Source organism: Mirounga angustirostris, unplaced genomic scaffold (assembly GCF_029215605.1).
Source record: "Mirounga angustirostris isolate CCGP_5_RB_7025 unplaced genomic scaffold, mMirAng1.0.hap1 SCAF_1, whole genome shotgun sequence".
In the NCBI taxonomy this organism is placed as follows: Eukaryota; Metazoa; Chordata; class Mammalia; order Carnivora; family Phocidae; genus Mirounga; species Mirounga angustirostris.
The window spans coordinates 203,787,158-203,801,822 of record NW_026991709.1 but is presented as its reverse complement, the minus strand read 5'-3'; the positions used below and the strand labels follow the sequence as shown (position 1 = coordinate 203,801,822).

At 55.6% G+C, this 14,665-nt stretch overlaps 1 protein-coding gene across 1 annotated transcript in view; it reads right to left on the bottom strand.

The window, feature by feature from the left end:
- The window catches only part of CPAMD8 (C3 and PZP like alpha-2-macroglobulin domain containing 8), a 75,067-nt gene extending 60,740 nt beyond the window's left edge, over window positions 1–14,327 (bottom strand). The window contains exons 1-9 of the mRNA XM_064598234.1: window positions 14,042–14,327; window positions 9,692–9,843; window positions 8,096–8,118; window positions 5,601–5,766; window positions 5,449–5,501; window positions 5,159–5,176; window positions 4,708–4,762; window positions 2,481–2,594; window positions 942–1,026 (exon numbers count right to left, since the gene is read on the bottom strand). Coding sequence (XP_064454304.1) covers window positions 942–1,026; window positions 2,481–2,594; window positions 4,708–4,762; window positions 5,159–5,176; window positions 5,449–5,501; window positions 5,601–5,766; window positions 8,096–8,118; window positions 9,692–9,843; window positions 14,042–14,271 — 896 coding nt within the window. The 5' untranslated portion in view covers window positions 14,272–14,327. The remainder of the gene's footprint in view (window positions 1–941; window positions 1,027–2,480; window positions 2,595–4,707; window positions 4,763–5,158; window positions 5,177–5,448; window positions 5,502–5,600; window positions 5,767–8,095; window positions 8,119–9,691; window positions 9,844–14,041) is intronic.
- Between the last annotated feature and the right edge of the window lie 338 nt (window positions 14,328–14,665).

Genomic DNA, 14,665 nt, shown 5'->3' with positions numbered 1-14,665 from the left:
GTGGGCACCAGGAAGCCTGGGCCTAAGTGCCCTGTGAATTCAACTTTGAACCAGGGATCAGACTGCTCAGTTTCCTCACCCCAATAAAACTATCCTCTCAGAGATGCTGGTAAAACTTAAATGTATGTTTGTCATGACTTATGCAGAGGGGACACTTGCCTACAGGGCCCACGAGCAAGATGGCAGATCACAGTGAATAAAAAAATAACACCAGGCATTTTGATAGTATTTTCTAGACTATAAAAAAGGTGTGTGTACCCAACACATCCTTGGATTTTATTTTATTTTTTAAAATTTTATTTAAGTATAGTTGACAACATCCTTGGATTTTAAAACACATGTAGCAGGGACACGTGGCTAGTTTGGTCAGTAGAGTGAGGCACTCTTGATCTCAGGGTCATGAGTTCGAGCCCCACGTTAACAGTAGAGATTACTTAAAAAACAAAACAAAACAAAAAAAAACCCCGCACAGCTGGAGGAGCAGAGGGCAGTAGAACCGTCTCAACCACAAGCTCTAGGAGGTGGCAGAGCTGGGCGGGAACAAGTCTTGGAGGACTCTCCCTGGACGGCCCCAGAAAGGGACAGCGTCCCAGACACCCTCTGGACAACCCTCACTTTGGAGCTGGTCATTAACCTGGTCATGAGACAGGTAATCCCTTCAAGAAATCCCTTGCGGGTCAGCCCATTCTCTGTGGGTGCTGTTTGCAAGGAAGGGGCGGGGACACTGGAAGGGAAGGGAGATGGGTGCCCTCCCAGCGGGAGGGGAATAAGAGCTGGAAGAGGGGAATAATGGCTGGGAGGGGAATACCCCCCCCCCGGGGCGTGTCTGAGAGAGGAGGGGCATGCCCGTGGGGGCGTGTCCCGGGGAAGGGGTGTGTCAACAGGGGAGGGGCGTGTCTACAGGGGGAGGGGCTCGCCCATGCGGGCCACCTCTTTCTCACCTGGCCCGCACAGTGCCCTTCTCGCATATGTCCAGGTCCCGGATATACTGGGGCGGGTCAATAAGGAGCTCAAATTTCGGCAACACTGGAAGGAGAGAGCAGAGAGGGAGGGGCGGCTCCCACCGCTGGGGTGGCCTCAGAAAGTCCTGGAGCTGTGGGAGGGATAACGGCAAAGCCGCAGCCCCGGGCCACCAAGCGGCCAACACCACAGGAATCCACACCCCCACCCTTCGCTGAGCGTGGGCAGCATTCTGGGGATTTTGCTGACCTACATCTATTTCCTATTTTGGGGGGACGCACACTTTTTCTCCTGAGAGGCCCACATCTCATCACTTTTAGGCCATGTGCTCTGCGTGCAGCCCGGCCCAGAGGTGCATGAGTGGCTCAGCCCTGGGAGCGTCCAGCCATCTGGTCACCCTGGGCAGCTTGGGGAGGAGGGACGGACACCCGGACACCCAGAAGCCGCACGGAGGAAACGCGAAGAAGCTGGTCCTTCGAGCTTGTGAGGCAAGGCCATAAATTCCTTTCCTTTTATTTCCAGAGGTTGCACTGGGCTTCTGCTGCTTGCAACCAACAGCCCTGCCCTCTACAGCCTTTCCTTCTAGGGCCTTCCTCTTGAAAGGAGAAACCCTTGACCAGGTTAAGGAGAATTTCAGCACAGATGCAGAGTAAGTGGCTCTGGTCCATGTTCGTTCCCCAGCTCCTGTTAACATGAGCAATTTCCTGAATGGATCTCAACGTCTCAGCTCCCCCATCCGTGCACAGGGTCGGGATGATGAGGGAAGAACCAAAAGAAACAGACTTAAAAAGGAAGGGAGGGGGTGCCTGGGTGGCTCAGTCAGTTAAGCGTCTGCCTTCGGCTCAGGTCATGATCTCAGAGTCCTGAGATCGAGTCCCACATCGGGCTCCCTGCTCCTCGGGGAGCTGCTTCTCCCTCTCCCTCTGCTTGCCACTCCCCCTGCTTATGTGTCCTCTCTCAGTCAAATAAATAAATTAATTAAATCTTTTAAAAATAATAAAAATTAAAAATTAAAAGGAAGGGAATTCTGACCCAGGCTACGACATGGATGAACCTGGAGGACATCATGCTGAGTGAAATACGCCAGACGCAAAAGGACAAATACTGTAAGGTCCCCCTTCCATGAAGCACCTGGACGAGTCAGAGTCCCAGAAACAGGAAGTAGGATGGCGGGCTAGCCAGGGGCTGGGGAAGGGGACGGGGAGTTAGTGTTTCGTGGGGACCGCCTTTCAGTCGGGAAGATGCAAAAGTTCTGGAAATGGAGGGTGGTGATGTCTACCAACAACACGAACGTCCTTAATGCTGCACAACTGTACATTTACAAGAGGGAAGATGGCAAATTTTGTTACGTGTGTTTTTATGACAATTCTTTTAAAAGGGAAAGGACAGAGTGCCCAGCTCTCTGCACTGAGCCCCAGCCAATGGGGCTGCCGCTGTGCTCCCCCTTCGTCGGCATCCTCACCGGGTCTGTGGTTTCGCCCAGATGTGAAATCCCAAGATCCTAAGATTCTCCGGCTTACCATACTTCTGAACTTCGAAGGACTTGTTGTACACGTGGCCTTGCACTTGGACGAAAATGAACCATTCTCCCAGCACCGGCTGGTCAGACAGGGGGAAGGTCATGTTGGCCACACCTGTGTGCAGAGAGACAACAGTCACCCTGGGGCAAGTGCGTGCGCAGAGCCAGCCGGGCCTGACCCGATGCCGTGGGTGGGGGGCTGCCCTGTGCACCCCAGGACATTGAGCAGCATCGCTGGCCTGCACCCACTCGATGACAATAGCTCCTCCCCCCGAGTCACAGCAACCCCAACTATTCCCACATAATGCCAAGGCCCCCTGGGGGCAGAATCCCCCCCCCCCGCTTCCCCCCTCCCGCCCACCAGGTGTTAACTGCTGCCCAAATTGAGCACGGATTCTGAACAGGCTTTAAGACAGAGCACCCCTCTCCCTGCAAATGGGCCCCCATGAAATGCCACCAGCCTCAGGCAGAGAAGGCAGCTTTGGCTTCAGGTCCATTCCTTGGAACCCCGATGGGAGCTGTTTTCATGCTGGGAGGAGAGTCGGGATTTTCCAGGAGCCTCCGATGGAGGAATCTGGATGGGCGCAAAGACTCCAAACACTGCTTGGGGATCTGTCACTCCCGAGTGGGACTTGCTCTGCCTGTCCCCAACAGTGACACCGTGAGAGCAGCTCTGCGGGACTCCGGAGAAAACCCAGAGACTACAACAGTCCCCACCGCTTCTCTCCGTCACTGTGGAAATGGGAAACCTGACGGCAAAAGGTCTCTTTCCTCATATATTCAAAGCCTTTGACAGTCAGAGGAGGTTTGGGGGTATATGTCCCCAACATACATTTTCTATGGGGCCTCATTAGCCCGTGGCCAACATTACTAGACACCCCCCCAGGACGGGAGCAAAATCACGCCGGTTGAGAACCCCTGGTCTACACATATCACAAGGAGTTTATTTTTTTAATTTTTTTTTTAAGATTTAATTTATTTATTTGACAGAGAGAGAGAGACAGCGAGAGAGGGAACACAAGCAGGGGGAGCAGAGGGAGAGGGAGAAGCAGGCCTCCCGCTGAGCAGGGAGCCTGATATGGGGCTCGATCCCGGAACTCCGGGATCATTACCTGAGCCAAAGGCATCGCAAGGAGTTTTTTAAATGGGAGGCTAGTCATTCCCTTCCTCTGTGTTCTGAAGATCAAGTCCATACACCTCCCCGCAGCCGGAGAGGCCCCCTGGTCTCACTGTTGCTGCTAGAGCCAGCACTCCTGACACGTGGGGTCCCTCCTGTGCCCAGCCTCACTCTCCCTGCCATCCACCGGGCCTCTTGCATGCTGGGCCTCTGTCTGGAACACAGTCCCTCACTTTGCCCGGCTAACCTCTGCTCCTTCTCCACTTTGTTGCTGGAAAGGCTTTTCCTCCAGGCAGCCTTCCAGGATTGTCTCTGCTGCCCCGGGCTGGGCAAGAATCCCATTTTGTCCTCTCTGAGTTTGTACTTCTCCTTCCTAGCGCTCATCATGGCAGATGTTATCATGTGGTTTAATGTCTGTTTCCCCCACTGGGCAGAAAGTTCACCCTTTGTCAGCATCTACTTCAGTGCCCAGCAGATATCTGCCGGTAGGAAGACAGAGAGTTAGCGAGAGGGAGGGAAAGGGGCCGATGGGGAGGGTGGAGTAGAGGAAAGCAGGCTGAGTGCCAGGCAAGAAGGTGGGATGGGTCACCAAGAGAGTCCGAGAGTCCTGCCCTTGGCTGCACTGTAGCCCCTGCAGCCCCAGGCTCAGAACTCAAGGAAGGACAGTCACAGAAGCCCTGTCCCTGCTGGTCAGCCCTCCCCAAGCACCTCAGAACTGGAGAGAGGGCTCAAGGGCAGATGAGGGGACCAGAAGTGTGGCATTGCACAAACCACCACAATCCACCTGCCTCCTAGAGGCTCTGCGCTCACAGAGGCACTCGGGGTCCAGGAGCCCCCAAGGGGATGATGAGGTGGAAGATCTGCAGTGAGAGGAAGATGGGGGGTGCTGACAAACAAGACCCTGATGTTCCCCCAAAAGGCCTCAAGTTCAATGCAGGAGCCCAAGCTGGATGCCGGGACCAGAGAAACATGGGTGGGGTGCAGTGCTGCAGGGAAGGGATGCATTCAGAGAACATTCTAGCTCCCTGGAAGATTTATTGCATCTGCCACCCAAAGGTGCAGCCCCCAAAACTGTAGAAGGAGAAAGGGAAGGGGAGGGGCAGAGGCTCACCACAGCAGAACGGCTCCAAGTGTCTCCATTCTGTCATCCTCGAGCCCCTGGGGTCCTGCAGGGGACAAACACCCATAGTCAGCTCAGGGCAGCCGGCGTGTCCCCGGCACATGTGTGCACCCTCTGAGCCCTCTCTCTAGGGTGGGACAAGTGTGGAGGGCAGGCCCCCAGATCAGCCATATACAGGGGAGCAAATGAAAGCTCAGGGCACAGAAGGGACTGGTCTGAGGACACAGGGACAAAAGGGGCTGGATCTGCTCCTCCTTTAGGGAACCGTGTGCAAATCTACAGAGACAGACAGACACGCACTTGGCCTGTCCCAGGGCAGATCCGGGGCCCAGGGACAGACCCAGTCCCAGCCTCGTGAGGTGCTGGGACAGGTAGGATCTACCTCGGCAGCAGACGGCTAACGGGCCCCGAGTCAGAGCGGACGGGGCTGCACACCACTCACCAGAATGTAGGCTTCCAGCTGCAACAGACAGACAGACAGGCAGTGAGCACAGCCCCTGCAGGCCCCCAGCCCTCTGAGCATGCACCACCCGCCCAGCCGTGCTGTGGCCTCCCTCTGTCCCACAGACCTCCCCCTGGCTCCCCAGGGGACTCGGAGCCCCACGACAAAACCCAGAACGGAGGTCGAAACTGGAAGGAACAGGGGAGAAAGCCCAGTTGCTGGCGGCGCCCCTGGCCAGGTGGTCCCGGGCCGGTGTGTTCCAGGCACAGGGTTTTAGAAGCTGATCTCACCTTCTGGCTGACGGGCCTCAGGTTTGGGGTGACAGTGAAGATGCTTATGAGCACTGGAAGGGAAGGAGACAGTCAGGTGGCAGCTCCGGGCATGGCTGGCCCTCCCCTCCCCCCCCCCCCCCCCCCCCCCGCAGCCTGCGCAAGCTGCCCACCTCGGTGTCGGGGCTTATACACCGGCTTGTCAGTCTGGATGAACACGGAGGCGCCCCGGCCGTCCACAGTCACGGAGGTCTGGTTGTGGAAGAGGGGGCCCTCCTCCGCCCGCCCGCCGCGGCCCCACACCTGCAGGAGGGCCTGGCCCCGGAGGCCCGTGGGCACCTGCAGGCAGACCACAGAGCTTTGCGAACGACAGAGTGTTTCTCAACATTGGCACCAATGACACTTAGGACTGGATCAGTCTTTTTTTTTTTTTAAGATTTTGTTTATTTATTTGACAGAGAGAGACACAGTGAGAGAGGGAACACAAGTAGGGGGAATGGGAGAGGGAGAAGCAGGCTTCCCGCAGAGCAGGGAGCCCGATGCAGGATTCGATCCCAGGACCCTGGGATCATGACCTGAGCCGAAGGCAGAGGCTTAGCGACTGAGCCCCCCAGGTTTCCCTGGACTGGATCAGTCTTTGCAGGGGGAGGCCACCTTGCCATTGCAGGGTGTTGAGCGGCATCCCTAGCCTCCGCCCACCAGATGCCATAGGACCCTTCCCTCCCCCTCCCACCCCACCCTCCAGTTATGACAACCAGAAATGTCTCCAGCCACTGCCAGTGTTCCCTGAGGGGCCAGAACCGCCCCCCCAAGTTGAGAATTGCTCATCAGGAGCTATTCTAAGAGTTAAAGATCCCAAGACCTTTTTTAGAGTCTCTAGTCTAGTCTGAAGATCCCCTGGCCCCCCTCCTAGAATTATACAGCCCTTCACTGGTCTCATCTACAAATCCACAGCACCGATCCTGTGAAGAGTGCCTTCCGAGGGGCACTGGGCAGGGATCATGCGTAATCTTAACCCCTGTCCAGCGCGGCCCTGCTTTCTGATTCACAAGAAAGCCAACCTGCTCAAAGGGCAGCTCTAGGGGACTTATCAAGGGCTTCCCAACTATTGACATCTGGGGCTGGCTCTTTCTAGGTCATGGAGCTATCCTGATCACTGTGGGGGTGCTGAGCACACAGGAGGTGCCCTCCCCAGTTGTGACAACCAAAAAGGTCTCCAGACACTACCCGATGTCCTGGGGCCGGGGACGGGGGAGAGGGCAAACATCCCCACCAGGTGGGAGCTGCTGCCGTCGAGAAAAGCTTCTACCGTCATCAGTAAGGCAGGAAGGCCTCTGTCCCACAGCACTCAGGCACTAGGGACACCCTGCAGGGGAGAGGAACGGCTCCGGACATTGTACTGATCCCTGGGGGAGGGCACGCTGTAATTCAGCATGACTCTCGATGTTGCCCATTCATTCCGGGATTCCTTTGAGTGTCTGATAAAAGTTAAGGAACAGCTAACCCAGAAAATGCCTATAATTTCAGTGTTGTGAACTTCTTGAAATCCAAGGACTCCTGTTTAAAAACCCACATCAGAGGGGCACCTGGGTGGCTCAGTCGTTAAGTGTCTGCCTTCAGCTCAGGTCATGGTCCCAGGGTCCTGGGATCAAGCCCCGCATCGGGCTCTCTGCTTAGCGGGAAGCCTGCTTCTCCCTCTCCCACTCCCCCCGCTTGTGTTCCCTCTCTCGCTGTCTCTCTCCCTCTCTCTGTCAAATAAATAAATAAAGTCTTAAAAAAAAAAAAAAACCCACATCAGAGAATTACCTGAGTAATTCTACAGGTGGTGCTGTGCAGGGGCATTGCTGTGTCTTCGAAGACAAAGCAGGACCAAGCAAGAGGCTTGGTTCCTAACCTGGTCATTCTTCTTTTGGGGTGTTCAGCCTAAGGCAGGCATTCAGAATGCTAAGACATTTTTGGGGCGCCTGGATGGCTCAGTCAGTGAAGCATCTGCCTTCAGCTCAGGTCATGATCCCAGAGTCCCAGGATCGAGCCGCACAACAGGCTCCCTGCTCATCGGGGAGCCTGCTTCTCCCTCTCCCTCTGCCCCCCACCCCCACACGTGCCCACACATGCACACACATGCATGCACACTCTCTCTCCCTCTCTCAAATAAATAGAATCTTTTAAAAAAAGAATGCTAAGACATGTTTATGTACAAAGATGCTCGCAATGTTTGGATTATGTTATCAAAACCCTGAAAACAATCTTTAAAAAAATCTAACCATGTACAAGGTGGAGAGAGTTAGTAAATTAGTACATAAAAGAGATGCAATAGGATGTGGTTAACAACAGGAGGCAAATTACAATTATAGAGATTTGAACACATGGAAGTATGTTTACACAGTGAATTAATTGAAAATAGCAGGGAGCACGAGGAGGTCTACCATTTAATTGCAACTATAAAAGAAATGTCTTTATGTGGATGAGGATTTATGGGGAAACACGAGAAAGTGAAAAGTACGGGGGGATGGGATTACAGGTGAGTTTTCTCAATTTTTTCTTCATTATTCATTGTTGACATCACCGTTACTGATTTTTCTCACCACACACGAAACTTCTCTTATCCCATTCCAATCAATTATTTCCAAGGTAGGGTTCATGAAGATGTTAAAAATTCATAGCTTACCTTGAGTTTGATTGTCCCTTTATCTAAAAAATAAAAATTAAATGAAAACAGTTAAATTGGGAGCTGGGTTTGCCTGCCTCCCTGAGCTGCAGCTTTATAACTGGGGGGGGATTGTCTGTGGACAAACACACACACTGGGTCATGCTGGTCTGGTCTGGGCTGGGATTGAGAAAAGTGAGAGGTTCCCTCCAAGATGGAGAGAGCCTGAAGGCCAGAGGGGATGGACAACGCTGAGCTATTTAGGGGGAAAGTTGGCCAGCCTACATACTTAATAATTCACTTCACCCCTGGCCCCCATGTCCAAGGTAAGCTGTGAGGGGAGCAAAGAGAAAACTCCCGGGGAGTGGAACAAGAAGGGTAGAGAGAAAGAAGAGGAGACTGAGGTCCCCAGTGGACCTCCCTCCAGTAGATCTGTTTTCCCATCACCTCTCTCTTGACCCAAGCTGAATCATTTACCATTGTGACACCTGTCCGGGCTTTCTAGCCTCTAAGACTTGATTTTGCCATCTACTGTTTTTGCCTCGCAGTCTCCATTCCCCATTTTTTACTAGCAGAACCCCAATTTCCTTGGGGGAGCCACCTGCCCAGCTCCCAGTTCAGGAGGTTTGCGTGGCTCCGTCCCTCTCTCGGGGCTCTGTGAAAATCTACACAGGCCCTCCCCCAGTCACAGTGATTGGTTCAGAGTTGAGCACATGACCCCAAATGGGCCAATCAGTTGGGTCACGATTGAGCACATGACCCAAGTTCGGCCAATCAGAGAGAACGCTGGGACATTTTCAGTGGTCTGGAGAACCCGTCACTCTCTCGGCTTCGGGGAGACGCGGGCCCATTCAGAAGTGGGGCTGGGAGAGGACGGCCCGAGATGCCAGTGGACTTCCCTAGTTATGAGAGCCCGTAAACACTCTGTTGCTGAAGCCAACCTGATGTGGGTTTTGGGGTGGCCCACGGAGTCAGGACTGCCTGCACTCCTGCCCACCCAAGCCCTCTCCTGGTTTCCACTCCAGGCCCGCCTCTCCCCGAGGCCAGGCGCTGCGTCGCCGGCCTGAGAGCCCCGACATCACCCTCTGTGTCTCCTGCGGCGTGCTGGACCACAGGCCCTGGGCAGCTCCCCGCTCTCACCACCTGGATCCAGGAGGCCCGCGCGGTTGTTATCTGCAGTTTCCCAAGGACAGCCGGACAGAGCCTGGCTGGGGGCCTGAGTCCAACTCAGTGAGTCTGGCTGGAAGCCTGGAGTCTGCATCTAACACCACGGGGGCGCTAGAATAGCTCAGCCAGCGGTCTGAAGCGGTCCTGAGAGTCCCTCTGGGCCCCGGTCCCACCTGTAGCCCGAAGGATGCCCGACTCCATCCAGATCTGCACCCACAGAACCTGGGCTGCAGAGGAACAATTCACTCTGGTTTCCTAGACGGGGCAGGTGGCTGCCCCTCCTGGGTCTCACTCTCCCCATCTGAAAAGTGGGGCGGGAAGCAGTCTGTTCTCCCTCCCCTGCTGGGAGGTGGGATGGGAGAGAAGCAAAGCAATGCCCACATCGCCTGAGCCCCGAAGGCCACTTTGCCAAGGAAGAGGAAGCCCTGGTCAGCCACCCCAGGGACCTACCCAGGATGGCTCCCTGGCTCCATGCCACCTCCTCGCCCTGGGCCACCAGCTGAGCCTGGACCATGACTTCTCGGGGGGAGTTAAAGATGGTCACACTGATGACTTCCTCTACTCCCGAGCGGAAGACAGAGGGTGCAGCAATCAAGTAGGCCCTGTAGGAGAGGAGAACCTCAGTGAAGGCCAAAGGCTGTCTGACCCACCTCTGGCCTCCCTGCCTCTCTGGCTGGGTCACGGTGCTCCCTGTGTGGTCTTCCACCCACGCCTGCCCACACCGTGATGACACTGTCATTTTATGTATATGGGCCCCCCACCGACCTGTGAGCTCCTTGAGACCAGGGGCTGGCTTATTCATCTCTGAAGCCCCCTGACAATGTAAGAATCTGGCCTCTCTGGATCTACCCAGCACCACACCCCCTTCCAATGTCTGCATTCTGGCCTGTGGCCTCTGCATTCAGCGCATTCTGCCACAGGACCTTTGCAAGTGCCACACCAATACTGTGACCCACTCTCCTGAGTAACTGGCAGGATCCCACTTCATCCTCCACAGCCACCCTGTGACAAGTGCCAAAAAGCCATTTACAGAGTCAGAAATTAAGCCCCAGAAAGCCGAGCCACGTGCCTGAGCCAGTAAGAGACCAGGATGCAAACCCAGGCAGCCAGACTCCAGAACCCAGTGGAAAGAAACAAGGAGCTTCCTGCAGCATTAATCTTAAGAACAAAGCCCTGAAAATTAACTAAATGGCCCAAAACAGGAAAAGCTCTGCGAACAGTCGCGCCAAAACAGGCCTCTCCTGGAAGGTAGAGAACATTATCTTACTTTCCAGATGGGCAAGCTGTCGCGCCAGGAGAAGGAACATGCCACAGGTCCCACAGTCAGACCGGGGAGAGCCTTGGGGCGCCCTTAGGGCACCTGACCTGAGGCACACAGGTCCTCCCCACCTGAGCTCCTGCCTCTGGTGTTCTACAACCTTCCGCGGATAATTGGAAAGTCTCATTCATCTTTAACCACGAAAACTGCTCACAAAGCACAGCAAGCACCAAGAGCCCAGACAGCAAAGGCAGCACAAACCCAGCATGAGGAGCATTACCGGCACCAGAAGGAAGCGGGCGAAAGGGAAACCACTAGGCCAGGCAATGAGAGAAGGAGAGATTTTCGCGTCTCCAAAATCCCCTCTGGGACAACCAGACGTCCACACACAAAGAGACAAATTTAGACCCTGCCTGAGTACCATACACTGAGGTGAACTCAAACTGGGTCAGAGATCTAATACGTGTAAAACTATAAAAGCCCTGGAAGAAAACAGGAGAAAGGCTTTGGGAGCTGGGGTTAGGCAAAGAGTTCATGTGTAAGATACTAAAGATGCTAAAAGCACGATCCATCAAAGAAATCATTGATAAACTGGACTTCATTAAAACTTCATGAAAAATCTGGCATTTCAAAAGACACACTGGGCTCCTGTCGGCTACCATCCGGCCGCAGCACTGACCCTGGCAGCCCACTGGGCTCTGTCCAGCTTGAACAGTGGCCAGAGTTCAGCAGCTCTGGCTTCCTATGTGGACTGTCCTACTTCAGGATTGCCCGGAGCCTGCAAGGACCTCGGGACATACCAGGTACTTCCTATGTAACTCCAACGCCGATGAGAATGTGCAAAGACCCTAGTTTTGTACGTGCACAGCCCAGATCCAGCAATGACTGGAACCAGGAACGACCTGGGGGTCCAATGTTCCGTCCTACTCCAGCACCAACAACCATCCACAATGACTGGCTTTCTATGCGCAGCGTCTGGCCTCAGCCATGCACAGAGCATGCATTCATCCTGGGCATGTGACTGCATTATCTGGAGCATGCAGTGACCCTGGGGTTCCTGAATGCACTGTCCAGATCCAGCACTGACCAGAATGTGGACTGATCCTGGGTCTTACGCGCTCTCTCGGATTCTCATGCAAACGGGGTGTGCATGCAGTGAGAGTGGGGTAAACATATACCGCCTCAAGCACAGGAACTCTTGCTTTGTATGTGACGTGTAGTGTTTGCTGCCTCCAGCACCCACCAGAAGGTGCAGGGTGCTCCCTGAGTTCCCATGCGCAATGTCTGGCCTCAGCAGTTCACACAGCATGCAGTGATCCTGGGTACGTAACTGTGCTGATCCTGGGTATGTAACCATCATCACCCTAGGTACGTGCTGTGTATTATCTAATCCCAACACCGACCCGGGCGGGCAGTGACTCTGGCTTCCTACGTGTCCTGACCCGCCGCAGCGGGACCTCAGCCTCCTCTAGGAATAATCTTTCCATCTAGCTCCCAGCTGACCCCCAGACCTCCCACATAGCACATACAGACCATGGAAGAGCATTTGGGGAATAGACAATCCACATGTTCATGTTCCTTGGTTGCCTCTTAAAGCCCATATCCAGATCTGAGTTAGATTTTTCACCCAAAGGGCCTAGAGAACCCCACAGAACCAAATTAACTCTCCCCGAGATTCAGGAGTTGCGGCTGCTGGGATGCTTGCCAGCCAAGCATTGTTGACCTGATGCACCACCACCACCCTCCCACCCCCCACCCCTGGCCCCCCGGCATCAGGACTGACACTGGTTTAAGTCTTAGAAGGTCTCAGAAGTCCCAGCCTGGGAATGGTGGTGTTTGGTAAAGAGTAGACAGTACTGGTCTTTTTAAAATTTTATTTTATTTATTTTTTTGAGAGAGCACAAGCAGGGTGAAGGGCAGAGGGAGAAGCAGACTCCTCGCTGAGCAAGGAGCCCGATGTGGGACTCAATCCCGGGACTCTGGGATCATGACCTGAGCCGAAGGTAGACGCTCAACCATCTGAGCCACCCAGGCGCCCTGGACAGTACTGGTCTTATGACAACGTGCAAATCTGTCCTGCTTTCTGGGGTCAGGGATTCCTCATGCAAAAATCACATGGGTTGGGGTGCCTGGGTGGCTCAGTCAGTTGAGCGTCTGCTCAGCGGGGAGCCTGCTTCTCCCTCTCCCTCTGCCCCTCCCCCCGCTGGTGCTCTCTCTCAAATAAATAAATAAAATCTTTAAAAAAAAAATCACACAGGTCACAGAAGTGGGTATCCAGGGCAATTCCTAAATCGGAATCCCTCTAGTGGGTGGACCACAGCTGTGGCTTAGAGGCCAACTAATCTAGAGCCCCAGGTCAGTAATTTTGCACTTCCCAGCACGTGTCTCCCAGCACAGGGATTCCATTTCCCTTGACAGAAGGTAATATCCCAGGACAACTTTAGTCAGAGGCAAACACTCCTGAGAACCATTTGAAACTCTGCAATCCAGAGACTCTGAACTTGGTCTTTATGAGGCGAGGTCTGTAATTTAGGGCCCAGTCAAGCTTTGTGGCGGGGGTGGACCTGCGCGTGGCCAAATGTTTCGAAGCATCCCTGGCCTCCACTCAGTAGATTCCAGCAGCATTGCCTCCCCCAGATGTGGACCAAAAATGCCCCTAGAATTGCCCAATGACCCCAGGAAAACAAAAATCACGCCCCCTCCCCAGGGCTGAAAACCTCTATTTTAAGGGATGCCTGCTTTGAAAGATCAGGACAAAAATTTGCTGAATTCCAGTTTCACAAGGCCCAAGGGAGGTAAATCCCATTGCTCAAAGCGCAGTGTGGTGTCTTACTTTTCCAACTGTGATCCTAAAGCGACACCACCCGCCTCGTCCCACGGTTGACCTGTTTTCTGGGAACTCCTAAGCAAGCGCCGCTTGAACAAGCCACCTCATCAAGGCTGAGGCTGGACTACACGGCTGAGCTTGGGCAGCTCCAGGCGGCCCCCCTGAACCCACAGCCTTGCAGGGCTCACCCCAACTTGGCAGTTCTGGAAATATTCCCGGTGAAGCCAACTCAAGGGAAATTCTCCTTAGCGGCTAGTTAATTCACCTCCTCACTGTGTCAACTCACCAGAAGCTCTGTAGTCAAACTTCAAGAAAAATGTGGAAGCAAAACAAACACTTCCTCCCCGCCACCACGCCCTCCCAAGGAAAACGGAACGGTAGGTCTCTCTTCCTATTTCCCCGCCAAGACACGCATCTCTTACCTCCGGGCCACGGACAACTTGAAATCACCACCCAAGACGACAGCTCCCGTCACACCAAGGGGGTGAGGTGGGGAGGAGGCCCTGACTCCCTGTACCTCCGTGTGGCCACCTCTGAAGGCTGGGGGTGCCCCCTTCCCAGTCCGACCCCTGGGAGTCAGGGGCCAGGAGTCTAGGTCCCGCCCAGTGCGGACGCTGTGTAGCCTCGGACAGGTCGCTGCACCTCTCTGAGCCGGGCCCCGGGGCCCCCTCCCCGAGAAGACAGCCAACCTCCTCCGTCGCCCGGTGCAACTCACGGGGCCTGGGGCGCGGCGCACACGCCGTCCCGCGGCGACAGCAGCAGCAGCAGGCGCCACAGCAGCGGGCAGAGCAGGGCGCCCCACATTTTTCGGCTCCGCGGGGGCGCGGCGCCCAGGGACGGGGCCGGGCCGGGGCTGGGCCAGGGTCGGGGTCCGAGCGCGCCGGTGCCCCCTGCGCCGCCGGGGGCCCTTTGTTCGCAGCCCCCGCGCAGTGCGCACGGCGCCATGCGCCCCGCTCCGCGGCCGGCCAAGCTGGGGCAGCCCCGGACCAGCCCCCTCCCCGGACCCGCCTCGTCCCCCGGCCCCGCCCCGCGCCTTTCCCGGGACTCATCCCCTCCGCGCACTCTCCCCCACCCCCTCCCGGGCCCGCCCCGCCCCCCTGCCCGGACCTCTGGGCGGATCACCCCCCCCCGACCCTGCCCACGCCCTCCCCGCTCCTCGGACCCGACTGGGCCCCTATTCCCCTCGCCCCCTCCCTGCACTGCTCCCCGCATGCTCCCAGCCGGGCCGCCCGCCCCGCCCCCTTTCCGGACCCTGACCCGCCCCCGCTCCCTTCTCGGGACTCATCCCCTCCAAGGACTTTCTCCGGACTGCCCCGCCCCCTGCCCGGGCCTGACCCCA